The 23,921-nt window shown below is 39.0% G+C and overlaps 5 protein-coding genes across 5 annotated transcripts in view; 4 read left to right on the top strand and 1 right to left on the bottom strand.

The window, feature by feature from the left end:
- Window positions 1-7,392, top strand: part of LOC306865495 (adenomatous polyposis coli protein-like) — a 43,173-nt gene extending 35,781 nt beyond the window's left edge. Inside the window, exon 17 of the mRNA XM_079410122.1 lies at window positions 45-7,392. Coding sequence (XP_079266248.1) covers window positions 45-6,411 — 6,367 coding nt within the window. The 3' untranslated portion in view covers window positions 6,412-7,392. The remainder of the gene's footprint in view (window positions 1-44) is intronic.
- Window positions 1-23,921, bottom strand: part of LOC306865755 (serine/arginine-rich splicing factor 9-like) — a 343,328-nt gene that overhangs the window by 124,249 nt on the left and 195,158 nt on the right. The gene's annotated exons all lie outside the window — the stretch shown is intronic.
- On the top strand, window positions 8,189-10,682 carry LOC306865924 (C3a anaphylatoxin chemotactic receptor-like). Its single transcript, XM_079410780.1, has 2 exons — window positions 8,189-8,239; window positions 8,448-10,682. The coding sequence occupies exon 2, from the start codon at window positions 8,485-8,487 to the stop codon at window positions 9,517-9,519; it is 1,035 nt and encodes a 344-aa protein (XP_079266906.1). The 5' UTR covers window positions 8,189-8,239; window positions 8,448-8,484; the 3' UTR covers window positions 9,520-10,682.
- On the top strand, window positions 16,247-17,203 carry LOC306866264 (C3a anaphylatoxin chemotactic receptor-like; the record flags this gene model as incomplete). Its single annotated transcript, XM_079411357.1, has 1 exon — window positions 16,247-17,203. The coding sequence occupies one exon, from the start codon at window positions 16,247-16,249 to the stop codon at window positions 17,201-17,203; it is 957 nt and encodes a 318-aa protein (XP_079267483.1).
- LOC306866263 (C3a anaphylatoxin chemotactic receptor-like) lies at window positions 19,591-20,505 on the top strand (the record flags this gene model as incomplete). Its single annotated transcript, XM_079411356.1, has 1 exon — window positions 19,591-20,505. The coding sequence occupies one exon, from the start codon at window positions 19,591-19,593 to the stop codon at window positions 20,503-20,505; it is 915 nt and encodes a 304-aa protein (XP_079267482.1).

Below are 23,921 nucleotides of genomic sequence, written 5' to 3'. Positions count from 1 at the left end.
TGTCCATGTGGCAACAAACCTTTTCCTCTATTTGTTTATTTCAGGCAAATATTAAGGGAAAACAGCTGTCTTCAGACTCTTCTTCAGCACCTTAAATCACACAGTCTGACAATAGTGAGCAATGCCTGTGGGACCCTGTGGAACCTCTCTGCTCGGAATGCAAAAGATCAAGAGGCATTATGGGATATGGGTGCAGTCAGCATGCTGAAGAACCTCATTCACTCCAAGCACAAGATGATAGCTATGGGAAGTGCCGCTGCTTTGAGAAACCTCATGGCGAATCGGCCTGCCAAGTATAAGGATGCCAACATCATGTCTCCTGGATCCAGTCTACCGTCTCTGCATGTAAGAAAACAGAAAGCACTAATTGAAGAACTAGATGCACAGCAGCTCTCTGAAACTTTCGATAACATTGACAACTTGAGCCCGAAAGCCTCCCATCGGGCCAAGCCAAGACATAAGCATAACGTCTACACCGATTATGATGGTATCTGTCGATCAGATGGCTATAACCCCAATGGAGTTGGTGTTCGATCACCTTATATGAACACCCCAGTGCTCTCAAGCCCATCATCTCGAGACAACAGAGGAAATGGAGAAAGCATCCGAGCTGAGAGGGACAGAAGTCTAGATCGAGAGCGAAGGGGTTTCCATTCCGATGCAGAGGCTGCCAAGCGAATGGTGCAGATTCCCACGACTGCAGCTCAAATTGCGGTAGTTATGGAGGAAGTGCAGAGCATGCACTTAAGTATGGATGATAGAACCGCAGGATCCACACCAGACCCTCACATTGTGCAAGACGACATGATCCGACGCCAAAACGCTGTTCATGGTCACCAAAATATATACAGCTACAGCAAAACTGACCCTTCGAGCAGACCGTGCCCAATGCCCAAACTGGAGTACAGAGCTTCTAATGACAGTCTGAACAGTGTCAACAGCACTGATGGCTATGGAAAGAGAGGTCAAATGAAGCCCTCAGTGGATTCCTATTCAGAAGATGATGAAGGCAAATGCTGTGTCTATAGAAAATATCCTGCAGATCTTGCCCATAAAATACACAATGCGAATCACATGGAAGATGACAATGGAGACCTGGACACACCTATTAACTACAGTTTGAAGTATTCTGATGAACAGCTCAACTCAGGTCGACAAAGCCCAAGCCAGAATGAAAGGTGGGCAAGGCCTAAGCTCCTTGATGATGAAATGAAACGACCAGATCAGAAACCACAGAGATCGCAAAGCCCAGGATACCCCATGTACACTGAAGCCAGCAGTGACGGAGAAGATAAACTAAAAAAGTACCAACCCAGGTTTGTTCAACAGGACCTGCCTGGATTTAGGTCAAGGGGCTCAAATGAACAAATTAACAGTGGGTCAAGTCATGGACTTAACAAAAAGATCTCTCAGACTATCTGCACTGTTGATGATTATGCCGACGACAAACCAACAAACTACAGCGAGCGTTATTCAGAAGAAGAGCAGCTTGATGAGCAAACTCCAAACTACAGCATGAAATACAATGAGGATCATCATGTAGAACAGCCTATTGATTACAGTTTGAAGTACTCTGAGGCGTCCTCCAAAAAGGCCATGTTTAGTCATTCAAAGCCATCTTCTAATCAAAGTTCTGTCAAAGACCATTTAAGCCAAGATAGTTCCTCCTCTGTGACATCTTTAAAGAACCAGGGTAGGCAAAAGCAGCCTCATCCTTCGTCTGCTCAAAGCAGAGCAGGACCAACGAGAGCAGTTCAGAAGAACCCAGCATGCAAGGCTCCCACAATAAATCAAGAAACATTACAGACGTATTGTGTGGAGGACACGCCCATTTGTTTTTCACGTGGTAGCTCTTTATCATCATTGTCCTCAGAGGAAGATGAAATGGAGAGCTGCAAGCGTAATGTCAACTCGGCCAATAACTACCCAACTCTACCTATATCACAAAAAGAATCCACTAGTAACATTGCATCTGACCAACGCACATCTGAGAGCCAATCATCAGGCCATTATGTTCGTTTCAAGCCTCCACGACATCACTTGGGACATGGAGATGCTTCCAGGCATCATAAAACAGTGGAATTTTCATCAGGTGCCAAGTCACCATCCAAAAGTGGTGCCCAGACACCCAAAAGTCCCCCTGAACATTACCTACAAGAGACTCCACTCATGTTCAGCAGATGCACATCTGTCAGCTCCCTTGACAGTTTTGAGAGTCATTCCATTGCAAGTTCTGTGCAGAGTGAGCCATGCAGTGGGATGGTAAGTGGGATTATCAGTCCGAGTGATCTGCCTGATAGCCCAGGACAAACAATGCCGCCAAGTCGCAGCAAGACACCACCACCTCCACCTCCACGATCCACATCAGTTAAACAAAAAGTTACTGTGCCACTCCATTCTGAAAAACGCGATTTGGCTCCAAGACATGCAGTTGTAAGTGCTGCTGTACAGAAAGTGCAGGTTTTACCAGATAATGATACTCTTTTACATTTTGCCACAGAAAGTACTCCAGATGGCTTCTCTTGTGCTTCGAGTCTTAGTGCACTAAGTTTAGATGAGCCCTTTATTCAGAAAGATGTTGAGCTGAAGATAATGCCCCCAGTTCATGAGGATGACCATTGTAATGAAACAGAGCTTCAGAAAGAAGACATTCAAGAACCCAAGGTTCAAGCGAAACCACCATCAACAACTGAACCTGGAAAAGACATCTTGGATGACTCGGATGATGATGATGACATAGAGATTCTAGAAGCTTGTATTAACTCAGCAATGCCAACAAAATCATCAAGAAAACCGAAAAAGCAATTGCCCTCAAGCACCTCTAGAATACCACCACCCGTGGCTCGCAAGCCAAGTCAGCTCCCGGTTTATAAATTGTTGCCACCACAAAACCGAGGACAGCAGCAGAAGCATGTTGCCCTCACACACTGTGAGGACATGCCCCGGGTGTACTGTGTTGAGGGAACACCCATTAACTTCTCCACAGCAACATCTCTCAGTGACCTCACAATTGATTCACCCCCAAATGAGTTGGCGGGTATTGAAGGTTCAGCTCCCCATGCAGAAACATCTGGTCAAAGACGAGACACTCTGCCAGAGGGGAAAAGTGCAGAGGCTAAAGATACAGGTTTATCACCTCCCATGCAGTCTTCCCTGGCTGAGAATGAAGGCGACGATATTCTTGCAGAGTGTATCAATTCGGCAATGCCCAAAGGCAAAATTCATAAGCCATTTAGAGTGCAGAAGATGCCTGAACAGGCTCAGCATCCATCCACTGCCACTGGCAACCTAGTTCAGCAAGACTTGGAAAAGAAAAAGCCAACTTCTCCTGTAAAACCTATGCCACAAAGTAGTGAGTACAGAGCAAGGATGCTCAAACGGCCAGAAGCTCCTAATAGCTTGTCAGAAGCTGTATCATATCCAGATAAAAACAAAGAAACAGAAAAGCAAGAGCCCAAAGTTGTCACAAGAGAGTTTGCTGATAAGTCTGCTAATCCCGAGGCGAGAACGCGTCCTGGGTTTGCCTTTGATTCTCCGCATCATTACACACCAATTGAGGGCACACCTTATTGCTTCTCTCGCAATGATTCACTGAGTTCGCTTGACTTTGAGGATGATGATCTTGACTTGTCTAAAGAAAAAGCTGAGCTGCGAAAAGAGAAAGAGCAAAGAAAAGTCACCCCTTTGAAGTGCAGTGTAGAACAGCCAGTAAACACCAACAGAGTATCGGCGTTTCAGACGGCTCCAACAAAACCCCTTCAAAAACCAGGAGGGTTTCCACAAGCACCCAAAGAAAATACAGTTGCAGTGTGCGATGAGAAGCAGAAGTTTTCCATTGAAGACACACCTGTATGTTTCTCAAGAAACTCATCCCTTAGCTCATTAAGTGACATTGACCAAGAAAACAACAACAAAGATTGCTCACACAAAGACGATGCAACTCAGATGGAAGTGCCCAGGCCACAAGCCTCTGGTTATCCACCAAAGGCCTTTCATGTTGAGGACACCCCTGTGTGCTTCTCTAGAAATAGTTCCCTTAGCTCTCTCAGTATTGATTCTGAAGATGACCTTCTCCAAGAATGCATCAGTTCTGCAATGCCAAAGAAAAAGAAACAGCCACCAAGAAGTAAGTCTGAGGAAACAGGGGTTAAGGAAGAAAAGAGCATGTTGGCTGATGGAATTTTAGCAGAGGAACCAGATCTTATATTAGATCTCACAGACACACATAGCCCTATTTCAGAGCAAGCCTTATCACCAGACTCTGAATCATTTGATTGGAAAGCCATTCAAGAGGGGGCCAATTCTATAGTTAGCAGTCTTCATCAGGCTGCAGCGAGTCTCTCCAGACAAGGTTCCTCTGATTCAGACTCTATTCTGTCTCTCAAATCGGGCATTTCCATTGGATCACCCTTCCACCTTCCTTTAAATCAGGAGGACAATAAGCCTGCTACAAATAAAGGCCCAAGAATACTAAAACCGGGTGAGAAAAGCACTTTAGAGTCCAAAAAGAAAGAGGAAGAAACTAAGAGTATGAAAGGAGGAAAGAAAGTGTATAAAAGTCTAATCACAGGAAAGCCCCGACCCAGTCTTGAAAGCATGTCTTCTCAGCACAGACAAGCTCAAGCTCCTGTCATCTCCAGAGGGAGGACAATGATTCATGTTCCTGGTGTGAGGAGCAGCTCTCCTAGCACCAGTCCGGTCCCGAAAAAGCCCCCTCCACGTGGCCAAATGTCAAAACCACCATCCCAAGCACCTGGTCCTGGAAACTCTCCAAGAACCATGAAAATCCCAGCATGTTGTGAATCTAGTCCTGCCAGGGACCCAGCATCATCTCAAGGAGGGTCAAGTAAAGGTTCCTCTCGATCTGGGTCTAGAGACTCCACACCTTCTAGACCAGTTCAGCAATCTCTAACAAGGCCCATGCAGTCCCCTGGTCGTGCCTCAGTTTCACCTGGTAGGAATGGTTTGAGCACATCCAACAAATTATCTCAGCTGCCTCGCACTGCCTCCCCCAGTGCTACTTCAACAAAATCTTCGGGATCCGGACGCATGGCTTACACTTCTCCAGGGAGGCAACTGGGCCAGCAAACACCAGCGAAGCAGAGTGGTTTGCCGAGAAGTACCAGTGGAATTCCTAGAAGTGAATCTGCCTCGAAAAGTCTAAGCCAGTGCGGAGCCTCAGGTCCTTCAAAGAAGGCAGAGTTATCCAGAATGTCATCAACCAAATCCAGTGGGAGTGAGTCTGACCGGTCCGAGAAGCCTGGACTTGTTCGTCAGTCAACATTTATCAAAGAAGCCCCTAGTCCAACACTAAAAAGGAAATTAGAGGAGTCTGCATCTTTCGAGTCCTTGTCTCCTTCATCTACTAGTCAGTCACAGACTCCAGTATCTAGTCCATCCTTACCGGATATGTCACTTAGTCTGCCCTACCAGGGAAGTGGTTGGAGAAAGTCTCCTCATGGTCAGAACACTGCAGAGAATGGTGATTCTAAGTCACTCCGAAGGCATGACATCTCGCGATCCCATTCAGAAAGCCCTTCCAGGCTCCCAATCAACAGGACGGGGACATGGAAAAGGGAGCACAGCAAACATTCATCATCTCTCCCAAGAGTAGGCACTTGGAAAAGAACCGGCAGCAGCTCTTCCATTCTTTCTGCTTCGTCTGAGTCCAGTGAAAAGGGTAGAAGTGAGGATGAGCGGCAAACCGCTAATCCTCCTCAAAAACCAGGCAAAGAGGGGGGCCTGGAACGCAAAGGAACATGGAGGAAAATGAAAGAGAGCGAAAACTCATATGCACCTTCTATGACCTTAGACTTACCAGATCCAACTGGTGATGCTGCTCATTCATTGGGTGCTGCTATGTCCAAGACAGAAGATGTCTGGGTGAGAATTGAAGACTGTCCCATAAACAATCCAAGGCCTAGTAAATCACCCACAGCAAACACACCTCCTGTTATCGACAGTCAGTCAAGCAAAGGGCTACCTTGTGACAGGGACTCAAGCGAATCGCACTCAAAACAGCCACTAGCAAGTGAGAATGCTGGTATGGGCCACCTAGGTTCAGAAACTAATCTGAATTTACTCAGGAGTAGTGAGTCTCTTGATAAAAAAGTCGCCGATATCAAGCCTGCTCCAAGTAACCCAAACATTGGCACAGAGGTCCATGAATTCCCAGTTGCTGAACGCACACCATTTAGCTCAACTAACTCCAGCAAACACAGCTCCCCTAGTGGTGCTGTGGCTGCTAGGGTAAGTCCTTTTAATTACACACCAAGCCCCAGGAAGAGTAGTGCCGACAGCACAACTCCAAGACCATCCCAGATCCCAACACCTATTACAAGCAATGCAAAAAAGAGAGACACTAAAGGAGACACAACTGAAAGTGGGTCTTACATTGTCACTTCTGTCTAAGTTTGGACTTTAAGTTTGGCTCATAAACCTTTATGGCGACAGCCAGAAAATACTTATTACAGACTCTGGCCTTGTATATAATTTGCTTTGTGTTTTCTGTGGAGGCCACTTTCTTAGAACTTGTTGTTGCATCCTGTATTAAGAAACTTATTCTTGCTGGTTAATTGCTGTTTAAGCTAATGTTGGTTTCAAATCCAGAGAGGCAGCAGTAGGGAGGCGAAGATGTTTGACAATTTGTACTGTACAGATTTGATTATGTATATATTTAATTTAACCACACAACAGATTCCTGTATTTACCTTTACTTGACAAGAATATTGACTAATGGTGGACTATTTGGGATGCTGTTCAACTTCTGGTGGAATTCAATACTAATGCAGTTATTTTTTTTAGAACAAACTGTAAACCTGTATTAATTCAAATGTTAAACTCATTCTTACGGTTGCATATTGTATGTTACATAATGAATTTTCTCCTTGCATGAACAGATTCAGTGGTATAGTATTTCCTATAAAGATAAACATTCTGTGGACATATGACCTGTACTGATAGCTGTAGTGTAACATTTTACACTCTTGTGTGTGCTCTTTTGAAAGCAAGAAATAATCCTCAAAACTGTTGAATGATGTTGACGGTTGACATAGATTATATATGAAAAAAAAACATAGTTCCATTGCTCTGCTGTTTGTGTATAGTTGTTGCCAGATGAGGTGGGTGTCTTTTCAATGAAACAGTAGTCTTGGAAGGACTGAAGTAATGTTTGATAATTAAATTATTCCTGTAGGTTTTGGTGTTGGTACCTTTTTAAAAGCTCATTTGCTTCCCCTTTTATTTAGTACTTAAGCACATAATTAGATTCAACTGTTTTGCCAAAACCATGGTGTAAATAATCACATTTTGAGTTTTTTATTTTTATTTTTTCTCATGCAATAAAGTGGGCAAATCAATGTTTACAAAATATTTCCAATAAAAAATATTAAATTACTCAAATTGTATCGTTTTTGTGACAATGGCCTGATTGTTTATTATAGACATCTTATGAATTTTACGCATCTGTTAATCTGGGAAAAAAAAATGTTTACTTTTTTTTTTGTTTTCTTGCTAAGCAAAAAAAAAAAATAATAATAATAATTCCAATAAATAATGTGATCTCACATTTTTGGGGATTTTTTTCTCTCGCCAGGAAAGAGGAAAAACGAGAGACTTAAAGACTTATCTAAATTGAGTTAAAGAATGTTAAACTCCTGGTTTATTTGATATAAACCAATTACTCATCCAATTTGGTTAGGCAAATAAATATCTAAATTCCTTCATGATTCACATGTAGTCAGCTCTCAGGAATGCAGTACTCTTCAACAGCCATGACTGTAATCAGCCGTCATTTTGTAAATGCACGTAGACACGTTATGATGCTACTGCCATATATAGTACATTTAGTACACAGTTCATTTGAGGACTGTTTGGTGGTGAATAGCAGTGATAAGCAGTTAAATAGGCACTGGTCATGCTGCTTTTGCACTTGTACAAAGTTGTGGATAAACACAGCTTTGTGCTTCTCCAGGTTTGGTTGTTGTCTCACATAATGTGAGAGATTGCATGATGAAACGTTTTCTCAGAATTCCTTCAGTTTGTGATACAAGAACAGCATTCTAGACAGAATACTGAAAATTATATTCTGTACAAAAGGAAATTTATTCATGCAATCACCCTAAAAGTTCTTTGTTAGTGATTTCATCAAATCAGTAGGACTTCCTCCCATTTCCTGTGGTTCCGCCTTAAAGTGGCAAGCGGGGTAAGTATTGCCAGTAACTACAGAGCAGCTGGTGAGGTGAGTACAAGACATTTATATCCGATCTGTAAACCTCAAGTGCGATTCAAAGCATGTAAACATTCAATTAAGTAACTGCATAGTATAAATATAAAATGTATAGTTTAAGAATATAGAATTTTGATGCTTATTTTCCTCATAAAAGGATAAAAGCATCTGCAAAATGAATTGGATGATACTGATAATACTGTATATGATAAATTTATAGGATAAACGGTGCTTTGGACAGCAGCAACTCGAGCAAAATGAACCAGACATTTACAGACGATTACATCAATGAATCCTCAAGTGGATATGATTGTTCATGGTGTTTTAATGAAAGTGAGACAGACCCTGTGTCTCCAGAGGTGAAAGAGTCCATGAGGACACTTTCTCTGGTCGTCTACTGCCTGACGTTTCTCCTCGGAGTTCCCGGAAACTTGTTTGTTGTGTACATTGCTGGGATGAAGATGAACAGGACTGTTAATACAATATGGTTTCTCAATCTAGCAACTGCAGACCTCTTATGCTGCCTTTCCATACCGTTCAGTGTGGCGGAGATCCTTCTTGAGAATCACTGGCCGTATGGATCCGTCATGTGCAAGATTCTCCCCTCTGTTATAGTCATCAACATGTTTGCCAGCGTTTTCACACTGAACTTGATTAGTCTGGATCGGTTTGCTCTGGTCATCACACCGGTTTGGGCTCAAAATCATCGTAATTTGTTGCTTGCGCGACTGTCCTGTGCAGCGGCCTGGGTCTTGGCTTTGGCACTCAGTTTGCCCTTTATGTTATTAAGACAAACTTACACAGAGTTTAACATCACACTTTGCACTTTTTATGCTGATGAAGAAGGTGATTATGACCGTACAACACCTGGAAGGTTAAGCGTCATCAGATTTGTGTTTGGTTTTTTGGTTCCTCTCATATGCATCACAGCATGCTACGGATTCATCGCACGCAAGTTAGGCAGGAGTCATTTTCACTCTGGACGAGCGTTTCGCATTATGTTGGCTGTAATTGTGGCCTTTTTTCTCTGCTGGTTGCCATATCACATAGTAGATTTGATAGCAATGTACGGAGAGAAATCAAGTTCCTCTGTGGCTTTGGCAGTTGATCAGTTGACCATCTCTTTGGTGTATGTCAACAGCTGTCTGAACCCCATTCTGTATGTTTTCATGGGGCAGGATTTCAAAAGTAAGGTTAAACTTTCTCTAAGACGTGCTTTTGAAAGGGTTTTCTCTGAGGAGGGAACACAAGCTTCACAATCCACACAGTCACAACAAATGCACTCACTGTAGTGAAGAAATCAACTCATTTATACTGTGTTCAGATCATTTTTCTATGCCAAACCTATGCACTTTCAAACAAGACTTGTTCCACTTGCTTTAATATTTTATTTCATTTTGCATTATTCTCAGAGTAATTTTCTAGACCAAATACTCTTGTGAACTATCCTGAATATTTATTTTAAAACTGAAACTTAAGATATGCAAATCAGCATACTTAAGCACTTTTCAATAGGAAGTGTCCATTCTGGTTTCTTCTTTGTCAGGATGTTTTGAAATGCATTACGTGCATCTAAAATGATCTGTTCTAAAACTTCTGCAATAAAACATAGATATGATATTGTTTTATGTTACAATAAGTCATTCCTAAGCATTGCTCATTTTTTGTTGCATTTTGTACCGATTTTTATTAGAATTAACAGGGGTTTTGTGAACTAGTTCATGACAAAGCAGTTTCTTGTGCACCGAAAGCTCAAAAGCAGATTGCAGTCTTTAATACTGAGCCTATTTTTTGGCAGATGCTGTAAGTTTTGAGGAAGTTAATGGTGTGTATTTTAACAGGATGTGATCTACAGGTCGAAACACTCATCGTAATTAAAAATAAAATGTACAATTAAAAATATACATGAATATATTATATAATACATGAATACAATAGACTACATACTGCTAAGAATAGATACTAATGCTATACTGTTACTGAGTGTGTTTAATGTCAATCCAGATTTTAATATTTTACTATTGATGACATTGTCTTCAATCATTTTATAGTTTTTCTATAATATTGTTTTCACTTTACTGTTGTTTCGTGATCATGAAAGATTCAAAATAACACTTACTTTGGACAAAAAGTTTATTCAGTAATATATTTGGACTTTATGGAATACTTGATTAGTCTGTGGTGTCATTCTTTGGCCAAATATTTAACAAGGCCAAACTGTATGCTATAACTGATTATTGTTTCAGTCAAATGTTTTCTTTTCCTACACAGCCTTTCAAATGTCTAATATATCACTCCACACTCTCTCTTCTCACATATTAAAACTAGGCTATTTAAACCCAAATCATATTTTGTCATTTCATTTTGTTAGTTTATTTGTAAGTAGAGTATTGGTATTTGGTGAAAATGACAGATTGACTTTACATTGTCTCTCATTTCTTAAATAAAAGGCTTACTTTCACTTTAATGTCTGTTGTATTAATATAGCCTATAGTTTTCTCTTAATGATCCTTACGAAAATTAACCATGGTTTTTGTTGATTGATTGCCATTTGTATAATGACAGTTTTACCACAAATACCATGGTTAAACTGTGGTTGTTGTAGCAAATGCATTAATTTGTGGTTAACATGCGGTTTAACTACAACAAAAGTGGTTAATTTTTGTAAGGGAAAACCTTAACTATTCTTGATTTTTTTTTTTCTTCCTGCACATAGGTAACCTAATTTAATGTTGTTGTTGTTAATTATGTCATTTATTTAATTTTTAGTCAAGCATATGCCTCACCTAAGAAATTTGCGCCATTCCTGTCAAGAGTCTGTGCACGTGAGCTCGGCGTTTACATTACAAGTAAATGCACAAAAGTCATGAAAACAGTCTTATGTTGACTAATTATCTTTTTTACGAAACAAAAAGAACTCCGGATGATGACATTTTGGATTTAGAACTTTGAATTTCACCATTCACCAATAGCTTTGCGTCATTCGGCATGAGACTTTAAAAGATCAGAAGCAAAAATAAGAAGTTATTTTTTAGAATGCGTGTTTTGTTGATTCTTTTTCAGAAGAAAACCTTTATCTCAGTCATTTCCACTTTAAACATGTTCCTCTTTTTACTACATAGGCGGGTGTCACTGTGCTCTCAGCAGTAGTAGTTTAGTTGAGTCACAATGTGTTTTAATCGACCTGCAACTGGTCACCATTTCTTTTAAATGCACTTTAATCACAATTTTGCCGTCTCTAGTTCATTTAAATGGTCCTGCAGTGCAAAAGCACCAACTACAGTTTTTCAGTTAGGCTAATATGAGCTCATAAATGCATAATATAGGCTATATAAAGGATTTAATAAAATTATGTTACATTAGGGTTACCATGTACCATTTTTCCCGGACGCGTCCTGGCCAGGATTTCGAAGTAGCCTACCTCGAGAGCGGTCGAAAACAAGGAACCGATATCATACACCAGGGATGGACAACTTCAGTCCTGGAGGGCCAGTGTCCTGCAGAGTTTAGCTCCAACCCTAATCAAACACGCCTGCCTGTAACTTTCTAGTGATCTTGAAGACATTGATTAGCTACTTCAGGTGTGTTTGTTTAGGGCTGGAGCTAGGGCTGTAGTACTCGAGTCCGGTCTCGAGACATTTTTCTATCGTCTCGGACTTGTCTCGGACTCGTTGGTGTTTGCACTCGGACTTGGTTAATGGACTCGCCAAAGTCCAATAACTCCTTCAAAACAAAACCACATTCGCATGTCGCGCCTAAAAACGTGTGGAAAAAGCTAGGCGCGCCGCTTTCTCCTTCTTTCCAAAGCACTTTGTAGCTGCACCCTATGCTTGCGCTCCTGTGGCGTCTGCCGTTGCTAAGCAACCATGACCTGTGCTCTCCATGAAGACGCGGCGGTTTCAGCAAAGGATAAATGGATTTCCAGCACTAAAAATCCCTTTCAGTAGCCCTGCAACTAAATTTATTTAAAAAATGGCTATCCTTGTACAGCTATGATCAGCTGTCTCTCCATCTTGACTTAGCTTTCAATTTTGATACGGAAAGTATGAAGCTGATTGGCCGGTTCTTGTCACATGACCCAGGGTGCACTTACTGGTTCTGAAAAGTTTAGATGTTTCTAATTAAATTTTCTATCTGTTAGATTGTTTTATTAACGTCTACACCTACCCCAGCCCTAAACTTACTCTTTACAATAATGAAATAATAATTATTGTGTTTTTGTTGGGCCTAATATGCACAGTTAATTATTCATTTATTTATCACAAGTAATCATTGCAAAAAAAAAAAAAAAAAAACACTGTTATCCTCATTTCGTGCAGGACTATTATTACAAAGGCAAAATCAATGCAAATCAGTGGATATGTCTGTTATACACAATTATTATTATAAAGCAGTATAATATATAATATTGTATAACAATACTGTTACACTATAATAAAAAGACTGAAAATGTGAAGTTGCATATATTGAATTGCTATACAGCAAAAAACCCAGCGTGAAATGAACTCTCCTGGGAGTACATGTGAGACCACACTCAAGAGTGTGAAATAAGAGTGTTAAATTAGCACTGAAGCAGAGTTTAAGTTATTGAGGTAATTAAGAGATTCATTGAGTGGTGATTGACCATTATTTAAGACACCTGATGTTAACGAGCAGAATCGCCAAAGACGAAAATCACAATTTCTGTGTCACCATTATAGTGGTCAGCGTTTACTTTAGTTGGGCTCTTGACCCTTATATTTTTAAAGATTTTCATCTTTGGTGATTCTGCTCGCTACAAAAATAACACTCTTATTTCACACTCTTGAGTGTGGTCTCACATGTACTCCGAGGAGAGTTCATTTCACCCTGGATTCTTTGCTGTGTAGCTAAAGTAAATAAAAATAATTTGATCCTACAGCTCCAAACTTGGTCCTAGAGGGCCGGTGTCCTGCAGAGTTTAGCTCCAACCCTAATTAAACACACTTGAACCAGCTAATCAAGCTCTTACTAGACACACTAAAAACTTTCAGATAGGTGTGTTAAGCCAGTTGGAGTTAAAGTCTGCAGGGCATTGGCCCTCCAGGATCTAGTTTGAAGTCCTACAGAGTTGTTACTTTTTATCATTACAAATAATAATGCAAAATAATTTTCTTAGAATAGAAGATATGCTGTCTCTCGCATCACATACATTATCAATAATTAAGTATGTGGTCTTGAAGAGGATCCTTTTTTTCTCTCATTTGGACTCGGTCTTGACTTGGACTCGAAATTTTTCGACTTGGACTTGAGCCTCTTTGGACTCGGTCTTGACTAGTCCTGGTCTTGGACTCGACAAAGCTGGACTTGACTCCAGCTCTAGCTGGAGCTAAACTCTGCAGGACACCGGCCCTCCAGGACCGAAGTTGCCCATCCCTGTCATACACCGATCGGCAGGATCGTGCAGAGACCTTTGGAGGGGCGGGTGCTCAAAGTATAAAAGGGGCACATGGGACACAGCTTTTAATAGGGCTGTGCTCCTTGCTGATATGTGTATCGAAATGGATGCTTCTGTATTGATACAGCAGCAAATGCCATGACACAGCTTTGAAAAAGAAACACAGAACAGAAAAGACCAAGTTTAAATGTTAAAGACATTTTTTGCACCTCTTAATTACTCTGGAATGATATTATTATTATTGTTGTTGTTGTTGAGTTTATGGAGTTATGCTGTTGTAAACACTACTGTTGTTGTTGTAGAAAGAAATATTCCTGTCTTATTTAAAATAGAATTCTATTCTAATCCTGTTCTGAATTTATTCCTTTTTTGAATGATAATGATTATAAAAACAGGATTGATAAGTATAATTCTGAGCACGAGAAAATCAGTATAGCCCAAGCCTGTTTTACCAGTGTTGTGATAATAATTTTTAAGGTACGTTTTTTAAATAAATACTGTAATAATAATAGTTCAAAGTATGAATAGTTTTTAGTCAGATAAAACGACGCGATTTAAACTTTTCCCAATTAAACAGCAAGAAAGAAAGAGAACAAGCACCTTTGTTTTTATTGCTGTGTGTAGAACTACGTTAGCTGCATTTTTAAAATTTAATATCCATTTTAATAAAATGTCAATTCGTCCCCTCGTTTTCACATAGAGGTTTCTAGATTTAAATGAAAAGAGACATGACCTGACATTTTATTCGTATCCAAAATGAAGAGATGTGAATATCAGGAGAGCTGAACACTCTGGTGCAGTGCATGCTTCATTCATACTGGAAGCCAGAGGGTGCTGTTGCGCAGAAACGTCTGACGTGCAGGAAATCCCTAATATGGACAAACTCACATATAGCTATAGCTGTTGCTGAGCTGAATAAAAAGCAGAAATGTAAAGACAAATGTAGCCAAGCCACTAGGAGGCGCTGTTGTACCTACAATAGTAGGCAGGATTAAAATAATAATAATTCAATAATATAATTTTACAAGCACACCGCTCTGAGAACTCCACTTACCGGCACCCGCAGACGTTATTGAAGGCATCCTAAAGGTGTCTGAACATGAGGGATCGTCCCGGATGAGACCGTCAGGTGAAAGGTCATGCGGATAATTTAATTCACGGCTAAACTACTATTAATTAATTTTACTAATAGTTAGATTGTGCAGGCCTTCACAAAAGGGCGTTAAATTACAAAAAAATAAAAACTGCCTTGACAAAAAGGCACTTTGTGTATCAAGGGGAAGATGCCCAAAGTGCACGTGCCTGCCGATCGGTCTGCACATGCAAACAAAGCCAAATCCGAGATATTTTAGGCAATATAGAAATCCTAGCCAGGATGCATCCGAGAAAAATGGCACGTATGTTCACCCTATGGTAGATGGGGTTTTGCATGTCAGACCCAAAACTAAAACTATGCAAAAATAGTTTGAGAGACGGGGGACGTGATTCTCATCACTGTTTTATCTTTTGACAAATGGGCCTGATCCATTGTTCTAGCCTACCGTAACACAAGTTTGTTACCTAGCATATAAAAATAGCATTGCTTTTCAGTGACTATACTTTTGTACAAATCTAATTATGCTTTGTAATATCTACTCAATGTGACACATGCTGCTCTACCATCCACTCACCACCAGAAATCTCTAACCTGATAATGCGCATGTGCATCAACGTTCATCCCTCAAGTAGCTTTCTAACCAAGTTACCCACAATGACACCACGAGAAATGGTTATTAGTTTTGAAAATGGCAGCAGAGGTTTGGATGAAAGTATGTAAAAATATTAGTGTTAGAAAATCTCCCACTGACTCACATTGTTAAAAACCTTTCAAATTCAAACTGGCAACAAAGTCGAATTTCGAAATTCAAAATGAAACTGCTTTCATAATCCACTATATAACCACAAAATGAATTGCTAATTTCAGTTGGCAAGTTTTTTGCAACAAAGTCTTGTGATAAGCGCTATGGTTGTCTAGTCTATATTCCTGTTTATTTACATATTGAATTTCTATTTCTTACATGTAATAGATGTATGTATTTGGCAAACACTTCCAAAGCAATTTACATTGCATTCGAGCTATAGGCCTACATTAAAAAAAATCATGCATTCCCTGGAAATCGAACCTGCGAGTCGTATCTCAACATGAAGACTTAACCATCTTTACGTAGAGATTATCATGATGTTTCACAACTCAACCGAGTGTTGGTGAAACCTCTTGCATGAAGTGTTTAGAAGTATTAAACATGAGAAGAAAAAAAACATTCTTCACTAGAACATTCTACTGTGAACTGGATAACTGAATCATCACAGACAGACGTGAGTTATGATTATTTATATAGTTATTTTGCTGTTTGTAAAAATTCATTTTTATGTACTTTCTACTAAAAGTTGCATTTAATAGTTGCACATTTGTATCATAATTCAGACTTGCCTACAATAGTAATGCATTAATCAGATATTTATAAATAACACATCTGACATAATTTTAAATATGATTTATAACATTACATTGACAATATGTGATATTAGCAGGATAAACCGGACACTTCAGCTCAATGACAGCAATGGAGGATAATGTTATTTTGGAAAGTCCGATGAGAGTGAGTTCTCTGGTCTTCTACTGCCTGACCTTGATCCTCGGCGTTCCTGGAAATGCATTTGTCGTGTATGTTGCTGGACTGAAGATGAAGAGGACTGTTAATACAGTAGGGTTTCTCAATCTAGCGATTGCCGACCTCTTGTGCTGCCTTTCCAGTCTTTATTATTTGGCACATAGATCTCATCTTGATCACTGTCCGTATGGATCCATAATGTGCAAGATTCTCCACTTCATTATGCTCATCACCATGTTTGCCAGCGTTTTCACACTGAGCTTGATTAGTCTGGATCGGTTTACTCAGGTGATCACACCGGTTTGGGCTCAAAATCATCGCAGCCTGTTCATCGCACGACTGTCCTGCGCAGTGGCCTGGATTCTGGCTTCAATACTTAGTGGGCCTTTTATGATGTTAAGAGAGAATTACACAGAAAATATAACATGCTGTCTGTATTTTCAACATGATGACAATTTTAAATTGTTTAGAAGTTTAACCATCGCCAGGTTTGTGTTTGGTTTTTTGGTTCCTCTCATATGCATCACAACATGCTACGGATTCATCGCACGCAAGTTAGGCAGGAGTCATTTTCACTCTGGACGAGCGTTTCGCATCATGTTGGCTGTAATCGTGGCCTTTTTTCTCTGCTGGATGCCGTATCACATAGTGCGTTTGATAAAAATATATAGAGAGGAATCAAGTTGTTTGGCAGCTTTTGCAGTGGATCCGTTGGCGGTCTCTTTGGCGTATTTCAACAGCTGTCTGAACCCCATTCTGTATGTTTTTATGGGGCAGAATTTTAAGAGCAATATTAAACTTTCTCTAAGACGTGTTTTTGAAAGGGTTTTCTCTGAGGAGGGAACACAAGCGTCACGATCCACACAGTCACAACAAATGACTATGTTAACTTTACATGGACATAAGTAATCTAATTATTTACCTTATTCCGAATAAGACAATATTATGATTAAGGTGTTTACATGAGTTGCTTTTAGAATAATCCTTTCATGTCCCCATTTTACATGTTAAAATACATAGGAGCGATTAATAGCACACGTCGACACGTCACGTGACACCATCCGACGTCTAACCCAGAATTTCACGTATAAAGTTAATTCGTCTTCGTGATGATGTCATATAGGGTGTTTCATTTTTAATTTTATGAAAGCTTCAAGTGCAGTTAATTATTTGTACATGCGACACCGTCAAACGGTTGACCACCGCCGTGTGTGTATCCTGTCGCGAAATACTGCAAAAAGTCATACACGACAGTAATAGTTTGATTAAGGTGTTTACATGTCTGTACTGCACTTCGATAATGTGACTAAAATAGGAATACTCCACATGTCTTAATTCGATTTGTGTTTACTTCGATTATGACTTTAGCCGGATGAAGGTAATCAAAAATCTCTGTTTATATGGTAGACTCTTAATTAGAGTATTGTCTTAATCGTATTAAAATCGGAGTATTGATGTCCATGTAGTGAAGATATCAACTCATTTATTCATTCATTTTTCTATGCCAGATCTATGCGTTTTCAATCAAGACTCTTTCCACTTTTTGCTGTTTTCTTATGTAATGCGATGACGTGTGACTCACATGTCCAAATGCTTTTTGGGTCCACTGTAGTTTGATAACACATTCAGCGTCTTTTCTGATTAGATATTTTCAGAATTCTGGGAATATTATTGTCAGAATAATTGCCTAATTTAAATACTCGTGTCATGTATGTTAACAAAAAAGGTTATTTATTTTAAAACTGAAACCTAATATGCAAAACAACATGGCACAAATAATTTACTTTGTCATGTGTCCACTCTTTTGCTTTTGTTTCCTTTATTTCTTTTTTGGGGTCAGGAAGTTGTGAAACTCATTCAGAGAGTTAGTTTGTTTTTGTTTTTCTAAAAAAAAATATTATTTCTTATTGATGTTCTCAGACATCTGCAATGAAACCGAGATACGGCAAAGAAGGAACTGTTTTATTTTACAATGTTTTTGCTATTCTTAATTAGTAATTAGTCTTTTGTTGTTGTTGTTGAGACAGATGCTGTAAGTTTTGAGGAAGTTATTGGTGTGTTTCCTTGTAGGATGTGGTCTACTGGCACTTATCTTGATGTCTGTGAATATTCTGTCTTAAATGCAAAATCTACAGTATACTAATATACAGTATTACTAGTAATACTAATGTCTTGTGTGTGTAACATCAATCCAGATTGTAATGCTATTATGTGTTATGCTCTTTATTGCTCTTTATTCAATAACATAGTTTTGTTAAAATATTGATTTCCTGTTTTATATTTTTTATGCCACATATGACATGACTGCAGAGCATATAATCTCTAAAACATACACTGCCTCTCAAAAGTTTGGGATCAGTACGATTTTTTAATGTTTTTTTAAGAAGTTTCTGCTCATCGCCACGGCGGCACATATACTAAAATTGAATCGATACAGAGAAGATATGCATGGCCCCTGCGAAAGGATGACACGCAAATCCGTGAATCCTCGTGTCGTGGCCTAATGGTTAGAGAGTCGGACTTGTAATCCAAAGGTTTCGGGTTCGAGTCTCGGGCCGGCAGGGATTGTAGGTGGGGGGAGTGAATGTCCAGCGCTCTCTCCACCCTCAATACCACGACTGAGGTGCCCTTGAGCAAGACACCGAACCCCCAACTGCTCCCCGGGCGCCGCAGCATAAATGGCTGCCCACTGCTCCGGGTGTGTGTTCACGGTGTGTGTGTGTTCACGGTGTGTGTGTGTTCACGGTGTGTGTGTGTTCACTGCTGTGTGTGTGTGTGCTCACTGCTGTGTGTGTGCACGTTGGATGGGTTAAATGCTGAGCACGAATTCCGAGTATGAGTCACCATACTTGGCCGTATGTCACTTCACATAGAGTTGGGTCATGATGTTTCACAGCTCAACCATGTTTGAAATGTTGGTGAAGCCTGATGAAGTGATAAAGTTGAAGGAGTGGTATAAAGTCTTGAACATTAGAGAAGAAATCATTTACCAGGATAATTGTGAACAGAATCATCATACCGTGAGTCATGATTGCTTATGTAGAGCTATTTATATGATTTTTAACATTTTATGTACTTTAAAGTAATACTAAAATAGTATGTATTTGGTTGCATATTTGTTATCATAATTCAGCTTTGCTGATCATATATTCATTTATAAAAGTTTCTTATCTGACACAACACTTAAAATATGATTTATAACATTATATTGACAATATGTGATATTAGCAGGATAAACCGGACACTTCAGCTCAATGACAGCAATGGAGAATTATTATGTTATTTTGGAAAGTCCGATGAGAGTGAGTTCTCTGGTCTTCTACTACCTGACCTTGATCCTCGGCGTTCCTGGAAATGCATTTGTCGTGTATGTTGCTGGACTGAAGATGAAGAGGACTGTTAATACAGTAGGGTTTCTCAATCTAGCGATTTCCGACCTCTTGTGCTGCCTTTCCACTCTTTACTACGTGACCAAGAGCACTTTTGATGAACAATGGGCGCTTGGATCCATAATGTGCAAGATTCTCCACTTCATTATGCTCATCACCATGTTTGCCAGCGTTTTCACACTGAGCTTGATTAGTCTGGATCGGTTTACTCAGGTGATCACACCGGTTTGGGCTCAAAATCATCGCAGCCTGTTCATCGCACGACTGTCCTGCGCAGTGGCCTGGATTCTGGCTTCAATTCTTAGTGGGCCTTTTATGATGTTAAGAGAGACTTACACAGAAAATAATAAAACATACTGCCTGCATTATCAACGTGATATAGACCATTATAAAATGTATAGAAGGTTAAGCATAATCAGATTTGTGTTTGGCTTTTTGATTCCTCTAATATGCATTACAACATGCTATGGATTCATCGCACGCAAGTTAGGCAGGAGTCATTTTCACTCTGGACGAGCGTTTCGCATCATGTTGGCCGTTATTGTGGCCTTTTTTCTCTGCTGGCTGCCGTATCACATAGTTGATCTGATAATAATGTATGGAGAGGAATCCAGTTCCTCTGTGGCTTTGGCAGTGGATCCGTTGGCCGTCTCTTTGGCGTATTTCAACAGCTGTTTGAACCCCGTTCTGTATGTTTTCATGGGGAAGGATTTTAAGAGCAATGTTAAACATTCTCTAAGACATGTTCTTGAAAGAGTTTTCTCTGAGGAGGGAATACAAATATCACAAACCACCCACTCACAGCAAATGTACTCACTGTAGTGAAGATATCAACTCATTTAGTCAGTTTTCTGATAAATAATTTACTATTCTAAAACTATTTCATTATTTCTTTTTAAAAGTCATCAAGTCAAACTCAGTAAGTCATCTAATTCATGATTCCTGTTTTTTTCTCTCTCTCTATTGTTTATATATTTTCAGTGATTTGTAATGAACTGTTGCCAAAGTTTAAAACATGCATACTATGCTTTGGTATCTTCTTTTGGTTGCTGAACAGCTTAGATAAAGTTTGTAATATTTAACTAAAAATGGCATGTGGTTTTTACCCTGAATTCATGAAAGTAAATAAATAAATGAAAATGCATAATTTAAAGCTTGCATTTGTGAATAAAATTAAAACTTTTCCATAATCCAGTGATTCAGTCATTTAATAATTTTGCTGTTCCCCCCTCCACCCACTTTAGTGTTATGAAGTTATCGTGTGATAAAATAAAAGCTAAGTGCGTGCATAAACAGTGCTTTAGATATAAAATGCAAAAATAATAGTTTAATTGTATAATTATTGTAATGTTCAATAAACATTCAATTCACTCGTAATTTGAATTTTTAATTTTGAGTAAAGATTGTTCATAATTAGGGCAAATTGTTTTATTCACACAGTTAGATAGACGTTTTCTCTTTTCTCATCTTTACAAAACACAAAATTCAGATATAATACTTTAAAAGCAAAAGCAAAAAATAATCAGTTAGAACGTTAGACACAGACATATTTGCTGACAATTAAGAAAATTGGCCGCTGTAACTTTTTAACAAAACAACTTCCTCTTTATCCTCACGACATACTGTACTCAAGTGATATACAATATACAGTGCCCTCCAAAAGTATTGGAACAGTAAAGCATGGTGGAGGTGGTGTCATGGCATGGGCATGCATGGCTGTCTCTGGAATAGACCCTCTCAACTTTACTGATGACTTAATGTATGATGACAGTAGCAGAATGAATTTGGAAGGGTACAAAACCATCTTGCCTACCAATATTCAAGAAAATGCCACCAGATTCATTGGGAAGTGCTTCATATTGCATCAGGACAGTGACCCAAAACACCCTGCCAGTTCAGTCAAGCAATTTATAAGAGCAAAGAAATGGAAAGTCTTAGAAAAAGTCAATCTCCAGATTTAAATCTGATTGAACATGAATTTCACCAGCTGGAGAGGAGAGTAAAGGCAGAAACTCCCCAAAACAAGCAACAATTGGAATTGGCTGCATTAAAGGCTGGGAAAAGTATTTCAAAGGATGAGAGCAAGAGTCTGGTGATGTCTATGGGTCACAGACTCACTGCTGTGATTGTGTGCAAGGGATCTGCAACTAAATAATAGCTTTTAATCTTTTATATCTGCCTTATGTTCAACTGTCCCAATACTTATGCTCACATCAATGAGTGGGATGAACTCTAAAAGTGCTGTTCTTTTTATTTGGTAAAACATGTATGTGTTGAAACGGCTAATAATAAAATGTGGCATTCTGTAGTTTTGTCTCATATTCATCTTTTAATCATATTTGTAAATGTCTTGACTCCACAGCCAACAGAGCAATTTTGTCTTTACTGTTCAATACTTATGGAGGGCACTGTATATTGTTGTCGCCCAGCTTTAAACTGCTAAATGCGGACTATAAGGCATTACATTAACATACATTTATGTAAATATTCTTTGAAACGAAGTCTTATGAAATGCATAAACAACTAATTTGCAACTGGTTATCTACATTCCTGCATTTATTTACACATAAAATTGCTATTTCTTACATCGGTTCACATTTGGCAAACATTTGTATAGCAATTGACATTGCATTCATGCTATTAATCCCCCCCAATTCATGCATTTCCTGGGAATTGCTGGCATCGCTAGCATTTTGCGCTACTCATTTTGCTTGAGAAACATGAAGACTTAAAGGGTTAGTTCACCCAAAAATTAAAATTCTGTCATTAATTACTGTCATTAATTGATGTCGTTCCAAACCCGTGAGACCTCCGTTCATCTTCGGAACACAAATTAAGATATTTTTGATGGAATCTGAGAGCTCTCAGACCCTCCATAGACAGCAAGGGTCCTTACACGATCAAGGTCCAGAAACATAGCAAGGAGATCGGTAAAGTAATCCATGTGACATCATGGGTTCAACCGTAATTTTACGAAATTTTATTGCACGCAAGTTAGACAGGAGTCCTTTTCACTCTGGACTTTTATTTTGCATCATGTTGGCTGTAATCGTGGCCTTTTTTCTCTGCTGTTTGCTCTATCACACAGTGCATCTGATATTAATATACAGAGAGAAATCAAGTTATTTGGCAGCCTTGGCAGTGGCTCCATTGGCCGTCTCTTTGGCGTATTTCAACAGCTGTCTGAACTCCGTTTCATGGGGAAGGATTTTAAGAGCAATGTTAAACATTCTCTAAGACATGTTTTTGAAAGCGTTTTCTCTGAGGAGGGAATACAAGAGTCAAGATCCACACAGTAACAACACATGCACTCACTGTAGTGAAGAAATCAACTCATTTATACTGAGTTTTCTGATTGATTTTTATTACTATTCTAATAACGTTATTCCAATTATTTCTTTTCGAAATTCATCAGCTCCAAGTAAGCAAGTCATCCAATTCTATTTCACTCTATTGTTGATATATTTTCAGTGATTTGTGAACTATCGTCAAAGCTTAACATCACTGTGATGGAATACTGATGCTTGATTAACTTTTTTGGTTGCTATCAGCTTAGAAAAAGCTTGGGATATTTCACTAATAATGGCATGTGGTTTCTACGCTGAATTCATGAAGAAAAAAGATTGCATTTGTGAATATAAAAAACAGGTTTTATTTTACTCTCCCTTATCATAGTGATTTAGTCATTTTGGGTGTTTTTCTACTTTATGGTGTGATAACTTAAAAGCAAAGTGCATGATGTATAAACATTGTTTTAAATATAAAATGCAAAAAGTTACATTTTATCATTATTGTAATGTTCTTTGAACCTTCAGTTCACTTGTAATTATATTTTTTTATTTTAAATGGGGATTGTGGCTAGATTTTTTTTTTAAAAGGAACAAAAGACACGCATAATTAAAACCAGCAGTTTCTTAGAAATTGTGTAACAAGTTCCTATTTTTCCTTTTTTTCAGGAGAAACTCGTCAACTAAATGACAGATGATAGACTTTAAGGTTTGCATGCCAAATGCATTATCATAAATGCAAATGTAAATAAAATTAATGTGAAAATGTTCTCTTATAACATACTATGAAATTCTATAAAAATGACCCTGGTCACTTCTGCACGCCTTTTAAATAGTGTAGTTTATTCATATTCTTATTATTGAGTTTGATAGGCCAATATAAGTCTAAAATTCTGAGAACTTGCATGTGTTTGACAGGATTTATGACATTATGTCTCATATGATGGCAAA

The sequence above is a fragment of the Barbus barbus genome (assembly GCF_936440315.1).
Source record: "Barbus barbus genome assembly, chromosome: 47".
NCBI lineage: Eukaryota > Metazoa > Chordata > Actinopteri > Cypriniformes > Cyprinidae > Barbus > Barbus barbus.
The sequence above is the reverse complement of the archived record's forward strand: the minus strand, read 5'-3'. Positions and strand labels throughout refer to the sequence as shown.